General features: G+C 38.8%; 1 protein-coding gene across 1 annotated transcript in view; it reads left to right on the top strand.

Moving 5' to 3' along the window:
- Positions 1-3,116: 3,116 nt before the first annotated feature.
- Positions 3,117-26,317, top strand: part of LOC128863946 (hemicentin-1) — a 94,359-nt gene continuing 71,158 nt past the window's right edge. Inside the window, exons 1-4 of the mRNA XM_054103374.1 lie at positions 3,117-3,904; positions 8,580-8,698; positions 16,012-16,197; positions 23,717-23,912. Coding sequence (XP_053959349.1) covers positions 3,646-3,904; positions 8,580-8,698; positions 16,012-16,197; positions 23,717-23,912 — 760 coding nt within the window. The 5' untranslated portion in view covers positions 3,117-3,645. The remainder of the gene's footprint in view (positions 3,905-8,579; positions 8,699-16,011; positions 16,198-23,716; positions 23,913-26,317) is intronic.

The following is a 26,317-nucleotide window of genomic DNA, read 5'->3' on the forward strand; positions in this document are numbered from 1 at the left end:
GCAAATGGCCCAAAATGCTTCCCGGTAAAACGCCTGTGTTAATATTTTTTAGAGGCAAATATTCATTTTCGTGTTATACGTGAAAGTACCTATCAATGAATTATGACGAGAGCACCTCGCAGTATTGTGTAGGCAGCATTGGCTTGAGCTTTTGGATGAACTGTTTATGCCATACTTTGCCGAAAGCTTGCGATACAGCAGGGAAAACGGCTGAACGCACTTTTTTCTCCATAACGCTTTGATGCAGGTTTCATTAATGTTTTCGGAAATTGATTTGATACCATTATAAAGCGCCGTTTTGATAACATTATGAGACCTTCAACAGGCAGATATCTGCAGCCAGCCAGAGCTGTTGATATAATGGAGAAGATTGATGGAATTTAGTATATTGTACTGGGACCAAGGGTTTTCGAAATAGCACATGAAGAAATGGGCTCCATCTTTTCTGCGCTTTTCTGAGAAATAATTTGTGCAGGGGAACTTTAACAACTGTCATGTGGATGCCGATGACCGGGTAGGAGGTCTCTAAGACCAATTCAGTCCTCTTTCTGGCACGCTCATCAGCAATTTCATTTCCCTCTATGTTCCTATGTCTTGGAACCCAGATTAGAGAAATGTTGCCTGCACACCTAAGAGATTTGATCCCCTCCTTACTGGAGTTTACTAGTTTCGTTCTCAACCATGACTATCGGAAAACTGTTAATATTCTCCTTGCTGCCGCGTTCCCTAATCATTTTACATGTCTGCAGGATCGCAAAGGCTTCTGCTAGAAAAACACTAACAGTGTTCGGCAGTTTAAAGGAGATAGATAAATCGGCTGATTTAGAGAAAACCGACTTCATCTTGGACCCGTCAGTGACGACAGAGGTGCAAGCTTCGGTGCAGATTCTCCCCTCGATCCAATCCTGCCTGTCAATCCTGCCCTAGCACGACCCTCAAACTCTAGGTTGCGGATATAGATATCTGTTCGAAGTTCGGAGAAATACGGTGTTAATTGCCCGAAAATGCTACCAGAGGCCAACCTCCTTTAACCTGATTGCACTTTAAGCAGCGATGAAAATGGTGTAAAAGTCGATGGGAAGTAAGTGCAAACTGACATTCAGGGCAGCACTGGGGCAAGTTTTACATGCTCCGGTGATGTCAATGCATGGCAGTTGTTTGCACCCTCCCCAGTTTAGTGATATTATTGCCCTTCCGAAGAGCTTCGCACCAAACCAGGCATGCATACACTAAAATAGGTAAAACCTCTGCGCTGTGTGCTAAACTTTGAGGAAAATAAGTAATTTTGGTAATCTGGTAACATCCTTTTTCATTAGAACAAGCAGCAAAAGTCTTGACGATGCAAGGTATTATGGACGCAAAGTCTTTTGAGTGCATAGAACATTTCGAGCGGTGATTCAAAAGGGTTGATTAAAAGTATTAAATTTTGCTAAAGATTTTTCTTATCGTTATGGTATTTTTGTTTAAAGCATGCAAGTGAATGTAGGGTAAAACAGATTATTATCCGATATAACGTATTAACAAAAAACAAATTAACTTGAAAAACATTGTGAATATTTAAAAGTAAAATCACGGTGCTAAAACTGTTTTGACTGGTATTTTCATGATACAAAATGGTTCCTCTAATATGTTCTGCTGTAATTTAGCTCAACACTGTACCACTGTGCCTATCTTTATATGCACAATGTTGAGCTCAAAACGATCCTCATATATATATACCTATATTACGCCGGTCGATTTGTGGGGAGACAAAAAAATCGCCCATTGTTCTGTGAAAATCATATTCTAGGGATCAAAATAAGAAACTTTGCCGAAGGAACCATACCTCTAAAACGAATTCTGATGTCCCCCAATTTGGGTCGAACTTTTTAGTTTCTTTTCTCATGTAAAGGCCAAAAATGGAGATATTTTGAAATGATTGTATGGGGAACCCCCCAGGGGAGTTCCAGGGGGTGTGCCACTGGCATGGGTGCATCGGCCGTCCAAAGTTAGTGGAGGTCTGTCATACATTTGGACTCGATTGGAGCACTCTAAATGGGTCAAAGTGGGATTTTTCGTTCGCCACAAATTGGGGGATATCAGAATTCGTTTTAGAGGTATGGTTCCTTCGGCAAAGTTTCTTATTTTGATCCCTAGAACACGATTTTCACAGAGCAATGAGCGATTTTTAAATCGACCCGATATTGTATATATATATTGTATAATTGGCGCGTACACCCTTTTTTGGGTGTTTGGCCGAGCTCCTCCTCCTATTTGTGTTGTGCGTCTTGATGTTGTTCCACAAATGGAGGGACCTACAGTTTCAAGCCGTCTCCGAACGGCAGATATTTTTATGAGAGCTTTTTCATGGCAGAAATACACACATTGCCTGCCGAGGGGCGACCGCTATTAAAAAAATGCTTCTTAATTTTGATGTTTCACCGAGATTCGAATCAACGTTCCCTCTGTGAATTCCGAATGCTAATCACGCACCAACCCATTCGGCTACGGCGGCCGCCTAAGGTCCTACGATCCTTATAAGCCAATGAAAAAAAATCAGTATTAATTTGCTCTTTCCGCAATTCCGCCTTTATTAGTTAAAAATGTTTAAAGGAAAAGAAATTCATAAGGAAAAAAATGTTTAAAAGACTAAAAATGAAAAGCACAGAGTTTAGGTGCCTCAACGCTAGCGAAATGACATTCAAAAAGGAATTACGCACGTAAATAAAATTATAAATACATACATAAGAAAATTATACAAATATACTTTAATATTTGAAAGAAAAACTCAGAACGATGTACAAAAAATAACGGCATTGAGGAAGTTTTTAGTAAGCGCCTCAATCTGTTCCTGTTGCTTTCACCATGAAACGGCTGCCACAGCTGCAATTCAATTGAAACATTTGAGAAGCGGCAACAAAAGAGAAGAAGTGGGGATGGATACTTAACACAAATAAAACTTATTTTTCCCTCCAAGTAGCAACCGCAAAATAAATTAGAGTGTAGTGCTAATAGTAGATTTAAAAAAAAAAAAAATAAGTAAATATAAAAAATAAGTAATACAAATATAAAAACTATAAAAAAGAATTTAAAGTAAATGTTTTGTTTGCATTTTCTCTCAAATTTCTTTGCAGAACTTGTTTCGGTTTTTATGGCAGAAGTTTGGATTGCTGCAGTTAATGTGCACCAGTACTACGGAGTAAAAGTACAGCAATTCACCGTACACAGAGAGCTATAAAAATATCAGTAAGTGAGCCGAGTTGCAAAAGAAGCTGCAAAACAACTACTACAACATAGAAAGTAATCACAATAAAAGCAAAAACAAGCAGTGCTCGCAAGAGTATAATATTATAAGTAGCAAATGCAAATAAAGTAGCCATAAGCATTTACAACAGCAAGAACAACAAACGTGTCATTGTAAAACAGTAAAAAAAAAAAAACAGAAAAAAAGGAAAAACAGAAATCGTACGCTTGGACACCTGCGTCTCAAAGCTTCAGCTGTGACCTGCAGCAAATATGTAACTGCAACACAACTGTACATACCTCATCAACAACTACAACTGCAGTGAGTTAGGAGGCGAATAGGCGATATTGGCTACTCCCATTATTCCCACCTTTGCTTTCCTGCGCCCCTCCAAGTGCACTGGCTTGAATATATGCATATGTATGCTAACACATCTAGAGTACGCGCACCTTTTTTCAGCGACGTGCGCCTTCCCCTCGGCGACTATCAATTCTGCGCTCATTGCACTCACAGCTGCTAAGCACATTGGCTTCACCATCGCCACCACCGTCGCCGGCGTCGTCACTATGGGTCAGTTTAAATGTTGCTGCGTAGGCACTTTGTGGAGTAGCGTTTTTTTGCTACTCGTCACAATCGGCTACCGGAGCGGAAGCGGAAGTGGCACGCTCGTGTTTGCACAAGGTAGGAGTCAAAAGCACACACACATACACACGAACGCGCTAACATGTTGGCACTATGGCAGCCACGTTTGGCCTTTTATGTGCTTACGCGTGCAAAATAGTGAAAGCATTTATATGCATACATACATACATAGATATATATATGTATATATACATTTACATACATTTGTACACACACATTCATACACAGGCACACAAAATCCGCGCATAGAAATTTTAATTTGAAAATTGTGCGCAAATATTTGAGTTCAAAGCCTCGTTTTTTCTATTTCTTAACTCTTACACTGATAATATTATTGCTATGCATAACATTTTGCGTTAGTTGATTAATTTTTAGTAGTCAGCCTTAAAAAACAGCATTCATTTTTTCATTCATAGTTGTATACGTAATTTACGAATATTTCAGAACCTATTTTTTATTGTGCAAAAACGCATTTTGAATACGTGGCTTGCGATATACCCGAGTGAGTTTGTGTGGGACTACCATTCAGTATTTGCCCTCTAAGGACATGGAAAATCAATTGATAGGAAGTATTTTCTAGGAACGCTTACCTTCTCGACAGGTAATTGTTAGCCTCAGATTGTGGAGTAAAAAATGAAAAGTATGCCACAAATCCACATTCAACATTCACTTCCTACTATTCCGTTCGTAATTACATACTCGCATATACATACTAGGTTGTTCAATAAGTTATGCGTTTCGATAAGAAAAACAAAATTCTATTCTTGGAAACTTCAACACTTTATTAGTCAGTATAGTCTCCCTGAACATCAATACATCTTTTCCAATGAGATTCCAATCTATTAATTCTATACCTGAAGTGAGTATCTGAAAAATGTGCAAAATACGCTTCCACAGCTGTTAAGACCTCATTCATTTGATGAAAAACGCTTATCACGCATGGTTTTTTTAGGTCTGGAAACAAAGGGGAGGCGCTAAGGGTCAAATCTGGTGAATAAGATGACGTCAACGTCAACAACTCGAACTTGAATTCATGGGTTTTAGCCATTGTCGAAATGCATTGCGACACGATGCATTGTCCTGATGAAGAAGACTTTTTTCTTTTGCAAACTGGGTATTTTTTCACAATTTTTTTCCTTCAGTTGGCCTAAAAGTTTACAATAATATTCAGAATTTATTGTTTTACCAATTTGCAAGTGCTCCACAAACTAAATTCCTTTTGCATACCAAATGCTAACACCTTCTTGGCAGATTTCTGGACACGAACTCGTTTCGGAGCCAAAGAGCCAGGTTCATTCCACTCTTCAGCCTCATTATTTGATTTAGGGTCACGGTGGTAGACCTAAGTCTCATCTATAGTGATGAATCGGTTCGCAAAGTCCACTTTCTCCTTTCGAAAATGTTCTAAATGTTGATGAGAAAGTCGCTTTCGAATGTTTTTTGTGCCACTGTTAACGAACACGGCACACATTGTGCCCTTGTGCTTTCTGAAACCCAATACTTCACTCAAAATATTACTTACAATCACATGCATTCGGCTTCTATTAAGTCTTTTTCATTCACTCGATGATTTTGCAATACAATATCCCTTATTTTGTCTACGGTGTCTGGTGTTGATGCTGTTTTTAGACTCCTTGACGTAGATCGTCTTCAACACTTGTACGACCACGTTTAAATTGAGCAACCTATCTTTCTACTGCACTAACTGATGGCACAGGGTTCTTATACACTTTCAACATTCGTTCTTAAATTTCCATTGCTATTAAACATTCCAAAAACAAAAATTTCAATCGCTGCAGGATACTTGATTTTTTCCATTGTAGAAATATTGCGACACGTCGGTACTTTAAGACTTGAAATCAAAAAATTGAAATAAAAAAGTGAACAATCATCTACAGGGTCCGGCACTCGAAGTGTAACCAATTAAAAAGGACATAAATTTAGTTTGGAAAATTATTTTTATTCAATTCAAGGTAAAAAATGTGTGGAAATAATACAAAACTAAGAATCAATTTACTCTTGCTCGGTACGACCACCTTTCGCCTTGACTTTGGCCTTGAGAAGGTCCAAATCGCAAGCTGCCCGAATATGACTTGCAGGTATTTTGGCCCACTCGCGGGCAATGGCTTACCTCAGAGCCTCGAGACTGGTGAATCCTTTAGTTCAGACTTTGCTCTCCAAAATTTCCCAAAGAGAAAAATCCATCGGTTTTGCGTCTGGTGAATTTGAGAGCCATTGTGTGGACGTTATAAATTTCGGAACGTAGTTTTTTAGCCATTCTACTTTTATATCCAGTATTTTTAGTTAAATTTTTTTGCAAAAAATGTATATTGTATGTATATGTGTGACCGCTAATGAAACACGAAAAGATAATTTCCAGTGTCTCCTTTCCAGAGGTCTCCGTGTGTAAGTGGGGACTAACTCAGAGTTTAAAATTTTCTAGAAAATTAAAAAATACCTCAAGAAATTTTAAATCAAATTTCAATAATTTTAGTTAGAATTCTTGAAATACAAAGACACATTGCTTCAGTTTTCAGTTCAGGAACTGTTGTTGACTGTTATCAAGAAATCATTAGGAATACGCAATACTTGTACTACAACAACGAAGTCGTTTTCTATTCGTGTATTATTTTAGTGCGATTTTCGTTCGAAATTGAATTCATTGGTATTGCGATGATTCACTTTGGCGAAAATTCAAATGCCAGCACTGTCATGGCAGAAGAATTTACGCCAATTGAAAAGCTTCTCTTAATAGAGAGTAATAGTTTTTGTGTGGAAAAAAGTCGCATTCTATTTTGAATAAAATACCAAGTAAAGAATATTTACTGAGGTTAAAAAGTAAATTTGTGGATACCTTTCTTTTCTCTTTGAATAACAACCGCAACGAAAGAAGTTGAAAGATTTTAAATCATTTGATCTGCGCACCCAATACACTCGAGTAAAGATAGTGACATTTCAACCGTCTCCGAAAAAAGCCAAAAGAATTTCGATAGTGAACTATGTATTAATCCTCACAGACAGATATCGATGGGCTTTTTGTAATTTTTCTAAAGAAATCCCCGGTAGTTTTTCACCTCTAAAAATAATCTTAAATAAGTCATTATCTTCTGGAATATGCATCGATGACTGCAAGCTAACAGGTATATCCCCAATTTGTAAAAGCGGTGGTAAGAGTGAAGTAAGTAATTGTCGAGCAATTTCCAAGCTCTCGATAATTTCTTAACATTTTGAAACCATTATCATTGCCTTAGAGCCTTCTCAGCAGGGCAGCAAGTCGACTGCTTTTACACGGATTTGTCCAGAGCCTTTGACAGAGTCCTTCACAACATTTTATTATATAATATAAATTATCTTCACTTGGATTTCACTCTGTTTTCCTGCAATAATTGAAATCCTATTATGTGGAAGGCGTCGTATGGTCGCAATTGACTGCTATGGAGTGCTTCAGAGAAGTGTTTTAGGTAGCTAGTGTTGAGGGCCTCTTCAAGCAGATAAAAAAAATTGTTATGTGGTGTCCAAATCTCAACTCCCTTTAAATTTCAAATAATTCTACTACTTCCTGTAGTACATCTAATATTATACTTCAATCTGTAAACGAATTTTAAGATTTAGGTATAATTTTAGACAGCCTTTTTTCATTTAATAGTGTTAAGTTTTGTCCGACTCAAATTTTACGGACCCTTATACCCTGAAGTTGCTGTTTACTGTATTCGTTCACTCCAATTTGGAATATGTCGCCTTTACTTGGAGTTTATACTATAAATTTTTTTTCGACGGAATCGAACGTATACGAGAGATGTCTTTAAAATGTATGCAAGGTACAGTAAAATTTTCTGATCCTACCTCTTCTTACACGTCACGTTTTCTATTGATCAACTTGAAGTCTTTAGAAAGTAGAAGTTCCATTCTAAACTGGAGAGTTTTCAATGTTATTATGGGTTACATTGATTGCCCATTTCTGCCTCATAGTATTAATTTTCTTACGCCTCCCAGAATTCTTCTCAATGCTCTTCCTTTCTATTTAAATAAGTTCAATACAAATTATGCTCGCAATGCTTCTATTGAACCCACACTTCGTGATTCAATGATATTTGCAATTCTAACTTCCTAGATTTTTCAGTTTCCCAGAAAGTACTATTGAACTCTATATTTTTTCCGATTTTAGTTAGATGTAAGTTTGTAACTATGTATATTATTTCATTACCATTTTTAGTTTTAGTAATCAGTCTGAAATTATATTTTTTTGACTTCTTGAAATAAATAAATAAAAAATAAATTCGCAGATAGACGGTGCCTTTGTAAAAAATCTGCATTTGTTATATTACAATGGTATGTATTTAGTTTAAGCACCATAGAAACAGAGGAAAAAATAGCATAGAAATGCATAAAAATACACACACACACACTTATATACATAATAATAGTACTTTAGAATTTCAGAGGTTCATACAGCTTAAGTGAGCAATCGCAAAGTGCACTAGAAGGCTTGCAGTCTTGTTGTTGGAATTTATAGTCCAGTGTTGTCAGCAAATTTATTTGTGCCACACATGTGAGTTGCTCACTTAACCGCCCATTCTCACTTGACGCCACGATACACAAACACACCCACCATACACGAATGTCCGCAATATACAATCTTCCATATTATACTCACGTTCGCAATCCATTCAACCGAACAACTAACCAAACGGGCTGTCATCACTTCCATTTGCAGGCCATAATCAACCAGATGAGCCGGAGCCCGAGTTCTTGGCGCAATTGACCAACTTTACAGTGCCGCAAGGGCGCGACGTCTCATTCACGTGCGTGGTCAACAACTTGGGCCAGTACCGGGTAAGTACGAACATTTATGCACCTTCTAAGCTCCATAAGGACATCCATTTAAGGAACTTATACATACATACATACATACACTCGTATAAATGCTTGTCTTTATATACGAATATGTGCGGTTATATCCGGTTAAATTCAAAAGTACAGGGGACATGCGGCATTTGTACGAATGTGAGTGTTGCGTTGCATGCATAACGGTGCCAGCTTTGCAATAAATTATTTTGCACTCTCTGGCGAAGAGCACGTTCTTCGTGCCGAGGGTGGCAATATTTATGTGTGTATATGAATGAATGAGTGAAGGTACGAATGGCTGACCTTAACACGGCCTTTACGATGGCTAAAAAGGAATTGGAAGTATAGGTGCGTAACATGGTGCAAATGTACATACACACACGCATATGCATACGTACATTATTGTGAGAATGTGTGCACTTTTGTCACGCATGAATGAAAATAAATGAATTACTACCTTTTAATGAAGTTTTTATAGAATTTTTTTAGAAAAATAGGGCACATAATTCAAAATAATAATGAAATGCACTGAGTACGGAAATTGATTAAGTTATTTAATAAATAAATAATGGCCAAAAACATAAAAAAAAAAATAACCAGGTTCTTACGACGACTTATCACAAAGGCAGCCAAGAAGTATTGGGCATGGTAATAAGTTTCCGTCTTTCCTTCACATTTTGTGAACTATGTGCCATTGGAAGCTACCACTTTATTCCATCTTTCAGACAGCGTACGAATTCCTCTTACGAAAAATTCGAATTCTTTTTTCTTGATCCATTCATTAGCCATTTTTCGATACTTTCGTAAGAAGTGAACCGCTCTCCAATAAGAGCTGACTGCATTGATTGGAACAGATGGTAATCCGAAGGTGCAATGCCTGGGCAATACGGCGGGTGGGGAAAGATTTGCCAACTCAGTCCCTCTAAATATTTCTGCACCGATTAAGCAACGTGTGGCCTGGCGTTGTCATGCAGCAAAATTAGTTTGTCATGTCTACCGATCCATTCCGGCCGCTTTTCTTTGAGAGCTCGATCCAATCGCATTAGATGCAGTCAGTAACGATCGCCAGTGATGGTTGCAGATGGTTTAAGGAGTTCATAACACCGCGTTACACACATTCTGTCCTATGAACCAAATATACTTTTTCGGAAAGGGGATAAAAAATAAAAATACACGTGTATTGGTGATTTTCATTTTTTTTTTTGTATTTTATAACTTTAAACGAGCAATTCTTGTATGCATATCGTATAGCCACACGATCTCAGGATTAGCTTAACGGATTTGAATGAAATTAGGCACACAGATAGTGTATCACATTTCTAGACTTTTCACCTAGGTGTTTCCACTGACAATGTTTCACAGGGTTGCCACCTGTTCGAAAAAAAAATTCCATGAGGTATGCCGATGAGGGTATCAAAAGAAACAAATTTTGACAAATTTCCTTCTCGTACAAGGTCACTGAAGTCGGCTTGCGTTACTAAATGCGGCACTGCAGTCCCAAGTTCACTGGGTGTTGGTACAAATTCCGATACTTCTGGTTCCCCGCATCTCGCATTCGATGCAAGAAATGTTGATAGCATTGTTGGTGCTACTGTTGGTTCTCCATCCCTTAATTCGGGAACATCATCAAAAATCTCCATTGAGATCTTATATTAGCGTAGCGAATTTTGTTGCGGCGAAAGTATTGGTACACTTTAGTTTGAATAGAAGTTACGCAAAAGTAGCACAGTTCACTGCAGTGCTCCGTACGTGGTAGCCAAATTATTGGTGCAGAGTACTTTATTGTTGACCTTCCATCAGAAAACTTGCATAAATTTCTATAGCAATAGTCACACACGACTTCCGGAGTATACCACAAGTAAGGAACATAAGCAGTCTTGAATATTTTCTGAAACGAATTAACCACTGTTTTCGTAAAATTTTAAAATTTTTACTTGGTGCGAATAAGCCACAAACGTAACAAAAGTTATTTCGAGTCGGGCACTGCATTTTTCGTAAGATGAAATATACAGAAAGACGTTTTCGCGCAACAGAACTTAAAACAATTGTCAAAGTACCTATACGTCTCTTAGTAGCGCAACTGTCAGATGATCGGAACTTCCGGAACTGTAACAAACAACGGCACAGAGTGTGTTGTATGAAACAATAAATTAAAGGTTAATAAGTTGTTTAAAATTTGCAGTCCCTTCAAGTTATGCCGAAAATTTAGAAAAAAATTTTTTTTTTAGAAAAAAAAAATTCAAGAAAATCTGAGAATTGATAAAATTTTTTTTTTTTAATTTTACATAATAAAAACATTTCCACGAGTTTGCCTGCAGAAATTCAGCGCGATTGGATCACGGAAAAAGGGTTTAAAATTAATCCAAAGTTTTTCACACAGGCGGACTACGAGCTCTATATTTATACATAAAAAAAAAATTCTGACGTGTACATGAAAATCGCCGATACACGTGAATTTTTATTTTTTCTCCCCTTTCCGAAAAAGTATATTTGGTTCATAAGGAAAAAAGTTCGTTTTTGTAACGCAGTGTAATAGATGACACCCACCAGACGCACAACATAACCTTTGAAACATGAATATTTTTTTTCGCTGTCGATGGACCTGAGTCACCTGGCAGGCTCCAAAATTTTCCACGCTTGGGGTTATCATAATGAATCCATTTCTCATTGCCAGTGACGCGATGCAGAAAACCTTTTCTTTTCTGCAGTTCAAGAAGCATGACACACGTCACCAAACATCCTTGAATATATCTTTCCTTCGATTCATGTAGGACTCAGTTACATGCTTTCTAGATCATTCCCATCGCATGCAAACATTTACCGATGGCTGATCTGTCAACATCCAACTCTTTCGTCAAGGGTTGGATATTTCGACACGCGTCTGCATCTTCAAATTTTTTCGTTGCTCCTTCGCGATCTTTATCACTCACGGCGAAATTCCCACTTTGGAAGCATCGAAACTACTCTTTTGATTGTATTTGTACTTGATTTGAAGTTGTATTTGATGGAGCGCGATTACGACCCGTTTCAGCGGCACTTTTCTTTAAAAGGTAATAATGAAACATGGCTTCCAGCAAATGCTGTTTTTCGGGACGAACGTAGACATTTTTGACGTCAGATCAAAAAGGATATTTACGCTTCAAACGAATATCAACTACTCGAGACCACACGTATACACCTTCAAATCGCCAGTATATTACTAGAGCGAACGCAAAAATAGTATCAGCCTGTTTTACGAGGGCGGAAACTTATTTCCATATTCCTATATTCCCAATTTTGTATTATTTTCACACATTCCTAACTTTGAATTGAATAAAAGTAATTTTCTAAACTAAATTTATGGCCAACCAATTACACTTCGAGTGCCGAACCCTGTACATAAAGACAAAATATATTACCCTTTTGTTCCCACGACTGTCGGTTCTACGTAACTGAAATGGCCCGGAATTATATCCGGCCAAGGACTGTCACTTCAGCAGCATTCCCCTATATGTATGGCTAATGTTTGTGCTGCTGCTGCAACAACAACAACCATTTCGTCACTCACTTTTCCGTATTTTATAAAAGTGTGTAAGGGTAAGCCTTCGTATAAAAATGCCTCCTAAATTTAAATTTTCCTAAAGCTCTGGGAGAAATGTAGATTTTTACCATCAAAATAAGTATTTCAGCTTTATTTAATTTATAGTTATAGCTTGGTATTCTAAGTAAGCGGATCATAACTCATATTGTATTTGTTGATTTAAATTGCAAAAAAACAAAAACAAAATCTTTAATAAATTTTCGTTAGAAGCTTGAATATTGAATCATTTTCCTCATATCTCTAATTGCAAGCAAAAAGCTTTCAAATTTGGTTTCTGTGGTCGATGCAATTATTATTCCCTTTCATCAACAACTCTTAGCCGATTATTTAACTTCAGGAAATAAAATATTGCTTACTTGCAGTTGACTTTTGTACTAATTTTAATTTGAATGTTTATATCTGCTTTCTTAAACGTGCTGCAGCTTACTTGTGCATCTGCACCCAAACAATTTAACAAACCAACTGTATTTTATTGCTGCAGTTGTTTATTCTGCTAGAAGATTTGTGCAATATTTACAAAGTGATCTATAAAACACTTTCTGACAGCTACGTAATACCGCAAATAAACCAATAAATTTAATCATTTAATGCACCAGAGCACTCACCGAATCCTATAAATATGTGCAATTATGCATACTAATGCACTTGCCTACTTATATAATATACATACATGAAAACACATACATATGGGCATGTGACCTATCCCTGCAGAGAAAAGCCAAACTAGTATGAAAAAATTCTATTCCGATGCCGGTATTTAAAAAAGGAAAGCAAAGTAGTTCGTCATTGAGTGGACCTTTTTGGGTGATTGATCCAGTTTCTCCCGGTTGTGGCCATTGAATATTGCTCCACAAATGGAGGGTTGTTAAGTTTTACGCCGCTTGTGCACGGTAAATGATTTCTTTTTCACTAGGAGCTTTTCCATGGCAGAATCAAACTCGGAGGTTTGCCATTGACTGCCGCAAGATGACCGCTATTAGAAAAAACTTGTTCACTCATTCGGTGTTTCATGCCCAAGCACTTTCGAATGGTAGTCGCACACCAGACGGCCGCTGAACAGGAATAATACGAGTAGTAGAATTATTAAAATCCCTGCAAAATTAAATTTTTTTATTCAACAAAGTTTTAGACTCGTCTATGAACTCACCAATGGGCCGAGATGATAAGAAGATTATGTAAGGATATAAGCGCTATCTCCGCCACGACATAAAAATCGTGCTTGATAACTTCAATGGGTAGGCAAGGAGGGAATTTTTCGTCCCACAATCGGGAGATTTAGCCTGCACTACGAAACATCCGGTAACGGACAGAAATATTGGTAGTCTGTAGCACCAGATTCCAGCATAAAAACATATGCATATACATATAAACATACCTGACCCTCTCCTGATCGAAAAACGCGAAACCAGATCGATCATGTTGTGATAGATGGAAGACAAGCTTCTAGCATTTTAGATGTACGTACGATCCGAGGACCTTGTTGCAGCCAAACTGTACCCACCCATCTGTGCAGCAAAAAACGCTCATCTACCTGCGCAAAGAATGTTCAACATCGAAAAGCTGCAATCACAACAGACAGCCAGAATATTCGCCACTCGACTCTTACTGCTGCTCTCAGAAAGTATTGCCCAACAATCTGGCATGTACGAACAATGGAGTAACATTTCTCGTTCTTTGGGAATTTCTGTGGGACCACTACGGAATAATACCCGAGATTCTACCGGAAAGTTTGGCGGCTTATTGAAGGCTTCAATGCACCCAAAGCATATTTAAATTATGGAGCGTATAAATTCCTAGCGAGAGTATTATGTGAAAGGCTGAAGCTCACCATCAACCAACTGAATGGACCTTATCAGTGTGGTTTTAGTCCTGGAAAATATTCAATCTGATGTTCACAAGACCCCTAGTCATGGAAAAGACCCAGGAAAGGAGAATAGAAAAGTTGTTGCCTATATTCCGCGATTTCTGAATTTGGTATCTTCGCAAAACTAATACGGCTATGCCAGATGACGTTGCTCAATACCAGCAGCACCGTAAGAATTGAGAAGGACCTCTCCGAGCCGTTTGATACCAAACGAGGTTTCAGACAAGGTGACTCGCTGTCGTGTGACTTCTTTATCCTGATGTTGGAGAGGATCGTACGTGCCGCAGAACTTAATCGCTCAGACACAATTTTTTATAAGACTGTTTTATAACAACCGCGCTATTAGTTCTGCCCTTTTCAAACTGGATAAAGAGGCAAAGCGAATGTGTGTGGTGGGAAAGGATGATAAAACGAAGTACCTCCTGTCATCAAACAAACAGTCGGCGCACTTGCGTATCGCCACTCACGTCACTGTTCAGCTATGATTTCGAGGTTGTAAAAGACTTCGTTTATTTAGGAATCAGCATTAACACCGATTATAATGTCAGCCAGCAAGTCCAACATAGAATCTTTCTTGCCAACAAGTGCTACTTTGGACAAAGTAGACAACTAAATAGTAAAGTCCTCTCCCGACGAACAAAACTAACACTCTACAAGGCCCTCATCATGCCCATCCTAACGTATGGCGCAGAAGCTTGGACGATGACAACATCCGATGAAGCGACGCTTGGAGTGTTTGAGAGAAAGATTCTGCGCAAGATTTTCGAACCTTTGCTCGTTGACGACGGCGAATATCGCGTTGAAAAGATTAAATGGAGAAGGACTTGGCTTCACTTGGTGTGTCCAACTGGGGCCGGTTGGCAACAGAAAGGAGTGCCTGGCGCGCTTTATTAAATTAGGCCAAAATCGCGTAAGCAGTTATCGCGCCAATTGCGAAGAAGAAGTTGAATTTCATCCGAACCAGCACAAGGCTTAGTGTATGCTCAATAAATAGTCACAAGCATACCCAGAAATAGATTATACGCATGCTGACATCTTATCTCAACATCTCTCTTCTCCTTTCTTCTTTCTTTCTTTCAGACTTAGAGTAAACTATAGAAATTCGGTTTCACAGGTGAAACTCTCGCCTACAGACTAAGTCCAGAATCGAGACTTTGTGATCAACAGAAATCAGATTAGGCTAAAAGGTGATAACACGAGCTGCTTAGATTGAAAGTCGAAAAAAAATTTTGCGAGAATATTTCACCAGAAAAGTATTGAAAATTCTTGTAAGAAACTGCTGTGCCCAGGGACTTAAAGTGCAACTCCAGCTTCTACTAAGTTTTGATACCTTTGGAACGAAAAGGGAATAGTAAGAACCCTATTGCAATCAATATCCCAATATCCTTTGATGAAAGACGAATAGGAATTGCTTAGTTCCCGAAAAGAACATCGCGCAGTTGACGTGCTTCTCTGAACTATGCAAATATGCACAGCGAATCACGTGAGTTATAGCATGAAACTAGGATCCATCACTTCGAAGGTGAGCACAAAAGATTTAGTGCGGCACTAGTCATTTTACAAAACAACACCAAATATTTCTGCAAGGATAGGTTGTGTGTTTACGGTCCCCTTATGCGACCATTTGTTTTAGTTTATGTATTCTGCAGCCCTCAAACACTCCCACATACACGCAACTACCACTGTATGATTGTTCGTGTAAGCACCAGTATCCACTTAAAGTATTCTGCTACTTATTTGTGTTTATACTTCCATTTTATACAAATATGTATGTATGTGTAAGTTAATCATTTTGTATATGCTTGCATGTATGTGTTAATAAATATGTATTTTCTATTCTGCCATATATTTTTTCAGGTTGCATGGATTAAATCCGACTCCAAAGCAATACTCGGCATTCACACCCATATGGTGTCACTTAATCCCAGATTATCAGTGACACACAATGGCCACAACACCTGGAAACTTCACATATCCCACGTACAGCTCAACGACTCGGGCAGTTACATGTGCCAAGTGAACACAGATCCCATGAAGAGTCTGGTAAGTTAACACAACTAACCCAATTGACCAAGTGAACAAAGTAGTCGGACATGTGATGAGGGCAATAGCATGAAACAGACGAGCCTTGGCGCTCCGTGGTTGAAGCTAAGCCAGAGGTTGAGACATGAGCTCTAAGTTGAGGTTGAGTAACTTAAGCTGCTGAACCAAATACGGCACTGAACTTATGCTCGGATCCCTATCATGCACCATCCTACCAACTACCAATGTGCATACCTACGTACGTGCACATACACATAAAGCCATTCAAATACCCTTAAGGTATGCATGTATATGCATACATACGCAGATGTGTGCATAATTGAGGTGTGACCAGTAATTTAAAGTGAAATTTTCCTTTGCTCTTTCCACTGGATTTTTACATTTTGTTACACTAGCCAATGTTACTTAAGCTTAGCTGCCAGCTCCGAGTTCAGTTATGTGCTCGCTTATACGAGGTGTGCTCAATAAGTAAGATGACTGCTTTCACGAGGAGTATTTATTTATTCGTCCACATCTATTTTGTCCCCTTCAAAGTAATTTCCCACTGACGAAGCCTTTATGGCAGGATTTGGGGTCAGACTTAAAGTTATTCAGACTCAAAAGTTATTCATTGGATGTGTACCATGATGGTTAGACCGATCATCACTTCTGCCTGCCAAGTAACCACTGAGCAATGATACTTGGTAGACGGAGCTTTTCGCCATAATGGAAACAGTGGAAATCGTATCCAACAGAGGGTTCGAAAAAGTAAAAATAAAAATACTTTTGGACAGTCAATCAGTCCTCAAAGTCTTAAATATTGGGTTAGGAAATAAGTTAGTAGCGTTTTCACCGAAGACTTTTATTTAAACAAAAAACAATAATTGTATCAATAAGCTAATCAATTATATATTCGCTGTTGCGGTTTACAACCTCTCCCCACTTCTCGACAAATTTGTTGATCTCGTTCTGCCAAAAATCGCCTAGTCTAGTGTCAAAGAAGTTGTTGAGGCAGTTTTTAAGAACCTCTTTGTTATGGAAGTAATGCCCTTTATATGGTTTGACCGGGAGCGGAAAAGATGGTAATCGGTCGGTGTAAGGTCCGGGAAATACGGTGGATGCTGAAGGAATTCCCATTAACCCCATTAGATTTCTGCAACATGGGGCCTTGCGCTGTCATGAAGGAGTACCGTTTGACCTTGCCATACAGGTCTTTTCAGTCGAACACCTTTATACGCGTGGTGTAGCTGGGCAATGTAGAGCTTCTTGTTGGCCTTGGTATTCTTATCGCCCATATGCCTTCCCAGTCCTACCAAACACATGTCATGATCTTCTTTGGATGAAGATCCGGCTCGACTCTCGGTTTGGCATATCTCCTGGAGCCACCCACTCCTTTCTTTGCTTCATTTTGATGTATAGGCACCATTTCTCATCTACCGTGACGATTCGGTACAAAAGGCGCTGTTTATGACCGCGTGGTGCTCGATGGCGGGCGAGATGTTGAGAAGCAATTTGAAGGCTTCTTTCTTTGTTGTTCTCATTGAACTCGTGAGGCAACGAGGCTCCCAATTTTTCGGTAAATCCTATCGAGTGAAGATGATTGAGAGTCGTTTTATTATCGTTCATTTTTTCCCTCCAATTCACGATTGGTTTGGCGATTGTTCTTCTTCAAACTTGATTTGAGATGTTCTTCACCGGGACGTGTCATCGACGTCAAAGTCGACATTTTTGAACTTTGCAAACCATTTTATGCTATAGACTCGTCTATGACCACTTCTCCATACGCGTCGCAAGTGTCCCGGACTCCTTCGGCAGCTTTTTGGCCTCAAAAAGAGCAGGTGTCGAAAATGTGTTGTCTCTTGGGTATTCCATTTCTAAGCCTCAAAACTAAAAAAAATCAAATAACTCAAAAATATAATTAACATTGTTTTGTAGAGCAGAAAGAGTTCTATCGAATGAATACTTAACCTTTGCCAAACAGTAAACAAATCGTTGTAAAATAAAAGAAAATATTAAAACGCTATGAACATACTCCCTAACCCAATAGATTTACATATATTTACTTCAAAAGTCTTTATAGAGTGCAACAATGCCCTCAACAAACATTCGATTCTTAATCAGACCTCTGTGACTTGATTACTAGATTACTCTGTAAAACACTTACCGGCCACTTATCGGCTGGGATGAAGAGGAGTCCATGGAACACTCAATCACCAATTGTGGAACATTACGTTACAGGAGTCGCAGAATCCTGCGCTCGTACCAACTAGAGGATTATGGCTTACAAATGCTCCCTCCTAAGAGCTGGTTCGAGACCTCGCAGTACTAAATAATTAAAATTAAGCAAGGGGCGCACAATAGATCAATCTGGTCGCAGTGTATAAAGGCTAACCCGTACAATCAGTAACATTACCATTAACATTCTATGGTATTAAGTGGGCAGAAGCTAAATGCAGGCTACAGAGTTAGAAAAATATTCAAAGAATTACCTGTTAGGAAGTGACATAAGTACTCCGAAAGAAACCAAAAGCATTATACGACCTTATTTACCTTGGAAGAGCTTCTAATTTAGGGAAAATTCTGGTAAGATAGCTGTTCGGTTCACCGGCGTGCACAGCGCACTAAAGTAAGTGAAAGAGCGGGCACGAAAAATCTTCTTATTAAAATTATTATTATTAATATTAAAGGGAGATCAGCTTACAGGTATCGAAATTTGCATTGAAACAAAACAACGAAAACTCAAATTGATTGAGCAATCTTTTTTATTTTTGTATAGAACTATTCATGACATTTATTTTTTGAAGATAGTCCCCTTCAAATGTTGGCCGTAACTGCACCGTAACTCGGCCATTCGTAAACACCAATTTCGAATAACTCGCTGGAGGACTTTGGTCGGTATCGTGAGAATAACTTAAGTAATGTTGGCTTCCAATAGCTCAATTGAAGCTGGTTTATCCGCATTTAGACTTTACATACTCCCACAAATAAGAGTCCAAGGTGTGATATCACACGGTGGACAATCTATTGTTCCGAGACGAGAGATAAATTGCTCACCGAAACGACGGCGCGGTAAATCCATTGTTTCACGTGCGGTATTGCAAGTAACGCCGTTTGTTGGAACCAAATTATGCGGAGATCACGCGCTTCAATTTTCAGTATCAAAAAGTCGTTTATCATGGGGCGATAGGGTTCGCCATTCACTGGTACACTACCGCCAGCCTCGTCTTTGAAGAAATATGGGACGATGACTCCTCCAGCCCATACGCCGCACCAAACTGTTGTTTTCAATGGATCTAATGGCTGTTGGTGAATGGCTTCGGGGTTGTCTTCAGCCCAAAAACATAACAATTTTGGTTATTGACGTAGGCATTAAGCCAAAAACGGGTCTCATCGCTGAAAACCATAAGTTGGCCTGAACATTTTTCACAGAGCGTCGGTTTTCGTAATAGAATTGTACGATTTCGAAACGTTGTTGTGGCATAAGTCTTTCCATGATGAAATGTCAATGAATACTTTAAAATAGTATGTATTTTAGCTTAATAGTAGTCATAGCGTTTTTGGTAATCCCTTGAGTTGTTTCAGCTCCTTCACCTTTTATCTACTACATCGTTGCAAATCTCCATACTTTTATAGGTTGCTTCACTTTTGAGGACAGCAAAAAGTCGCAGGCTGCCAAGTGTTTCCAGTTTTAATCCTTATAAGCAAATCAAAACATTCCAAATGCTTGCATGGCATGAACCAACCGATATGCCAACATAATCAGCAACTTCTCTAATAGCGACTCGACGATATTCACAAATTATTTTCACTCCTTCAACTTTTTTATCTGTTGTTGACGTGTTGTTGTATCCAGAGGGAGGCTAGTCATTGGCATTTTCACGGCCTTCTGAGAAGAGCTTGTGCCACTTGTAAACATTTTTTTACTCAGAGGAGACACCCGTATAGTATTGTCAACATTAAAGCCTTTGTCGGCACTTAATTCTATTTTTTACACAAAACTTTGATCAATTTTCTCCGATAGCAGAAACTCGCCGAGCACACCAAAACACATCTACCCTTTCGATCAAAAGCAAACTAGATATGCCGTCTATGTTCAGGCCATGCGTACCAATACAAGAAACGCAAAAAATTAAAAATCGAGTTTGCATTGCCTGCGAATTTGCATTGAAAAGTAAGTTTACTTTTTGAACACCCCTCGTATGCGATTATTTTGTTCATAGTTGCTGACAAACAATAATATTTTCTTGCAAAACTTTCACACCAAAATTCGCTTCTAGCCTCATTCCTCTCCTTTTTAATATTTTTTGTTGCTTATTTTTTTGTTACAATAATCGTGAGAATATTCGCATAACACCCCAATATGCACTACTAAATAGCAAATATCTACTAATGAGAATGAAAGGCGTCCGAATGGAGTTATCCCTTAAGCCTTGTGGGGAGGAAGGGTTGTCACAGCACATCAACAAAAACAAATGCTTCTTACAGGCATGGCATCAAAAGGTGTCGCAGTCGGCAAATACTTGGCTAATCCATAAATATACATTAAAGCGATATGTTTATAACAATCCTTAAGGATCACAACTCACCCTCCTGTGCACGCGAACGGATATTCTATCAGTCGAACTCAAGTTGCGCCTTGTAGCCACACGCAGATGTAAATATGTATGTACGCACCCAGCTGTTGTTGTATGTCAAGTATAATGCAGCTTCCGGTCAACCCAATCGAACATTTGCACCATTATGGTCCAAATATTTGCCACAGCTGCCGTACATAAGCCGTTTTAGCTGAAATAATAATACAGTTGGTGATAATATTTTACACACATTTGAGCCTGGGTGTATATGAACCGCAAATAACTGGTGATATGTGGCAAATCTATATGTAATATAAGCATGTATGTGCAAATATGTGTAGATATGTACTGTTAAATGCACATACATATGTATGCGTCTGGTTGTGAGTCATAAGCGCTCAGGCAATGCAGTAATAAACAAACAAGGACTGAATGGAAGAAGGCTGAAAGATTATCATTATTCATTCGATTCATCGTGAACTTGTTTGGTAAAATTCAATACAACATTATCCAAAGCCTCTACGTAAGTTTCTGCGTTCATCTTGCGTGAAATAAAACAAATTGGGGTTTTGCTATGGTAGCTAAAACGAATTATGAGAGAACCGCCGTGGAAGTCTCTCAAAAGTTATGATTATTGGGGAATGCGAGCTTAGAATCTTCACTCAAAATTTGCTGCATTCTTCTTTTCGTACCATTGAGAGAAAGTTCACATCTGATGTTTTTATTGACAGCCAGCCGTCTTATCTCTTTTTTACACCTGTCGTCAATATTAAGCTTTAGACCGGTTTCTTTAATTTTGCCGGTAGATCTCGGGCCTGCACCCACGTTGATTCAGGTACAGCAGTAGTTAGATGATTATTTGTGATCTTTTGGTAAAATAGCTTTTTACGTAGGTTGAGTCTAATGACCATGGCGACAAGCATACCTTGACCCTTCCCCCTTGGTACGACCGCCTTGAATCGAACCAATACGTGCGACACAAGCTGATAATAATCATCTACATAGCCTAAGACATTGGACGCACGATTCATTGATGAAGGAAGCATGTGAGCCATTATTCAGAACCGCCCGAGCGGGTTACCGCCGACCAGCGTGGTCTTGCAAATAAACTTCAGCCGTAACCAATAGTATAACGCGTTCAGAACCAGCGTAGTGGGAGGTAACGTTGATAGTTTGATCGGGTGCAGGCGCAGACTGTTGTTTGTTGAGACTAGCATAGAATAGGGTGTGATAACGACGTTGGCATAAGCGATAACGTGCCCATTACTCAGACAGTTCAAGCACGCACCTTGAACCTTGATTGCGGCAAGCTTAGCCGTTGAGTTAAGTTGGTCAAACTTTTAGCAACTCTGCTGTTAGTTCATGCTCCTCTGGTGGATCAGCATGTATTTTTCTTAGAAGCCTGGCAGCACTCCTGCGATCTTGGCTCAGCGTCGGCCATTTATCGGTACTGAAGCTAGCCGTAGCTATATCACCGGCCGGGACCAACTTTGCGGGATAGATCACAGAAGCCTACAAGACTAACGCACTTTTACTTGTGCTGGGGCCTGTGGTAATGGCTGCTTCCGACCGGGCTTTCGCTTTGTCGATTGCAGGTTTTAATGTTCGGTCAAGATTGCCGATACGATAAGTTTTTGGAAAGTTCGGTGTGACCGTCTATGAGGAGGGCCGGTCTCCCTTAAGTTTTTTTTTTTTTTGTTTGGGAAGTTAATTTTTGTTCCCACGAGTGTCGGAGAAATGATGTCCGCCTGTGCATAGGTCCGAGCTACACAGTTATGGCAAATTATTACGGAGGGCGCCAGTATCTGTAAGCTCTGTTTATGACTTAGCTATTTTTGAAAGAGGGACCGAAGCCTAACAGATCCTCGGCACGGGTCGCATGACACCTTGACCCAGCCTTTTACCCCTGACCATGTTAAAAATATTTGGGTAATGCAAAGTAGCCTAAGTACCCCTAACTTAGCTAACTACCTACTTAACCTAGGACAACTGTGGTACCTATTACCAGTTGGCTCAGTGGAGGAAGTTTTGCCAACCCCATCCACTATAGCTCGCATGAGCTTATACGTCGTGGTTAAGAAGTCCCAGATTTCGCTGTAATTGCTGTCGCTCTTCAAATAGTTACGAAGATATTGCAGCTTCTGTCCATCCGACAAAAATGCATTGGCATTGACGAGCGACAAAAATACGTCAAGGAATGTGATCCTTTCGGTGGAATGTACCATTACTCATCTTGAATGCGTGATTCCTCTTCTATCTCAGCGTTCAGCGTTTTCGTCACCACCAGACAATTCAACTTCTTGTTGAGCTGCACAAAAGCGGTACCAATTCCACCAATAATTCCATGTACTTAGAAATAACTTCTACGTCCGCTCAAAGTTCGTCGGCTTTGCTCGTTTTTAAATAGTGTTTTATGGCGAATACGGAATCTCGGACTTTAAGCGACGACACTTTGGACTGTATGGAATTAAAATATCGCGGTATCCGGCTCGAAGGACCAAAATGTACACGCTTAAGAGTGTTTGCAGGTTTGCTATGCGGGATTCGTATGAATAAAAAGTACGTTTGATTTGCTCGAATTTATTTAATAGAGAAAAAGGGCGAAAGAGAGTCAGCCGTCAAATAATGCTGTCAACCCAAGCATTTAGCTATATTTATTTAAGGGCTGATTGAAAAGATATCTAGTTAGGCGCGAAAAGATAGAGTTAGTAGATACCTCCATGAATTTTTGTACCCAGATATGCAACATTATCACATTTTATTATAGAAAAAACTACAAAACTTTCGCTGTAAAAATATTGCTTATCTCTTTACTTCTCTCAACTAATTTATAACACATAAATAAATATCTTTAAAATGCACGACCTCTTGTATGAATTGGAATATATTTTATTTATGTTTTACTTTGTTCCATATTTGTTCACTTTGCACAAATCTTTGCACTTTCATCCATCTCTTACCTGAAGTCTGGCTATTTGGATGTTGTAGTGCCGCCTGACATTTTAAATCATCCCGAGCAAAACCTTGAAGAGGGTATCAGCAACGAGGGAGGCACAATACTACTGATTTGTAGTGCCACAGGAGTCCCTGAGCCGACAGTACAGTGGAGACGCGAGGGCGCTAAAGACATAGTCCTACGAACGGAGACAAGAGAGAAACAAGGTAAAGTTATATAAACAAATTTTTTCCTAATAACATTTTCTTAAACCTTTCGAGTAATACAGGTATGCAAATATTTAGTTAGTAATGCGAATAATACACAGTCATAGTTTAACCAAAAACTGAGGCCTTAGTCAGAAAAATACTTAAAATCTTTGACGGTCAGAAAAATTCTTAAAATCATACCATAGTCGCTACTGCAGTGTTGCCTAGCTTTGGATAAAGTAAATAAAATACCACATTTTGATTGAATTACTTAAAGAACTTTGTATGCGCGGCAAATTGTTTTTTAAATGTGTGTTGTTTTTAAATAAATGTGTCATGGTTATGCCCAATTTAATTTATGAGTTTTTTTTCTGTTAAGCGAGACTCTTTTGTTAAGGGCACGACTTTTTTGCTTTCTCCAGTATTTTCAGGTAGTTTTTTGCTTATTTTTACTATGCATACTGCTCTTGATACCCTATGTCCCACTAAGGATTGAGGACGGGAAGAAACGATTACACCTCGATGGTTTTCATTTGCATTCTGTAAATTCAAGCGCTTTTTAAAATGATAAAAAGGTATTGAATGTTAAGAAGAGTTTAGAGAGGGACTTTTAATATTCTAACATAACCTTAAACGGAACAAAAAATTAAATTTTCACTTTCAAATATCAAATTTTATAGGAACCAACAAATTATCATTAACACTAGAATCTTTTCAGAGTGACCTTTTTTAACATTCTTTTGTTTGAAAATACAGTTTTTTTTTTAACTTACAGTTTCGGTAGCTTTAATTTAAAAACCAAAATAAATAAACACCAAACTTAAAAATTTTCGCATATTGGGTATAAAAAGCACTAAATTTATTGCGAAGAGCAAATGGTTGGCAACACTGCACAACTCAGCTAATGCGACGTCATACGCTCTCTGGGCGCAATCTTGTTTCCATCATTCTTGGATCTGTTCAATAGTGATAGCCAAGCAAGACTGGGAGAATAAAAGACTGCACCTTCCGAATTCGCTGTGACGTCAGGCGGCATCCGCATAATTACGCAGAAAAACTATGTTTGGAGTTATTTTTTATAATTCGTGTTTTCACAATTTAACTCGCAGTACTCCTTTTCATTTGTTTGTTTAGTTTAAATCTCACAAATCACAATATTGCGAAGTCATTCACTGAATTTTTACAAGTATGGCGTGACCCTGTAGGCAAAAGAAAATTAGTGAAAAATTAAATAAAATACTTCTACAACAGCGTGACATCTAGTCGTTTCCGTTATTTTTCCGGATTCACCGAAATGCTCCTTCTCCTTCGGCAGCAGTTACTCATTGTTCGCACGATTCCTTTTGTTGTGCAATACATTTGAGCGCGCGTTGGCTGAGTCATGGAAAAAATATTTTTTCAGGTGTAGCCAATATCAGACCGTCATCTGGTTCTCAGAGAATTGTCAGAATCAGCTGATAGGCTAACGAAACCGGGGATGTGTGTACAAAAACACTGATATTGTGCTGGTATATACGAAAAAATCAACACAGTCTTCGCTTATGTTGCTTCGTTGCCGGCTGATTGGACGAGTTTGTGAATACGTGTGGAACGAGCGTTCGGAAAACGACTACCGAAGGCACTGTGACGTGGCAGCTGAAGTTATACGCACAATTTTGTTTTTCACCATAGCTAATGGTGAATGTTGATTGACGAGAACATAGACAATGACATAGGCATACCCTTGCAAACATGTAAGCTGCTTATCTTTGAAGAAATTTTAAGAGCAGCAAAGGAAAGATGACGCAATGAAACGCAGAATAGCCCGACAGCTGTGGCCGACACTCAATGCTAAACGCACGAAACTTCAACTAAGAAGAGATAAGCACATCCTTAACACGTTCCCTGTCCCAATACAAAAATGCAAAATTGACCGACAAGTCCAAGTTTTTTGAATAATTTGTTTTTTTGTAGTCATAGGATAGCTTTAGTAATAATAATAATAAAAAAAACGGATGTAGGGTATTTCTACCTGAAACACATATGGTTCATGAGCGTAGAGGGACATTTTTGCTTCTGCACGTTCATGAAACACATATGAACCACATGTGGCTCAGGAACGTATCAGTGCTTATCAGGCGCACGTTTACTGAACCATATGTGGCTCAGCGGACAGGGAACGTGTTAACACTCTGATTTCAGTTTTAACCGTGCACTGCCTAATCGGCAAGCACCCACATGGGATGGGTTTGCAAACATATGACTCCTACAGAAGTTGTTTGTATGAAGAAGAGACGATCCTGCACCTTTTGTGTCATTGTCCTGCTCAATCCAGGCGTGGATTTACCATTTTAGATAAACAATTCTAGAATGAATTTGAAGATCTTAGTTCTGTCGGAATCAAGGGTCTTATAAAAGTTTTGAAAAGCACACGCTGGTTTTAA

The sequence above is a fragment of the Anastrepha ludens genome, chromosome 5 (genome assembly GCF_028408465.1).
Source record: "Anastrepha ludens isolate Willacy chromosome 5, idAnaLude1.1, whole genome shotgun sequence".
Classification (NCBI taxonomy): Eukaryota; Metazoa; Arthropoda; class Insecta; order Diptera; family Tephritidae; genus Anastrepha; species Anastrepha ludens.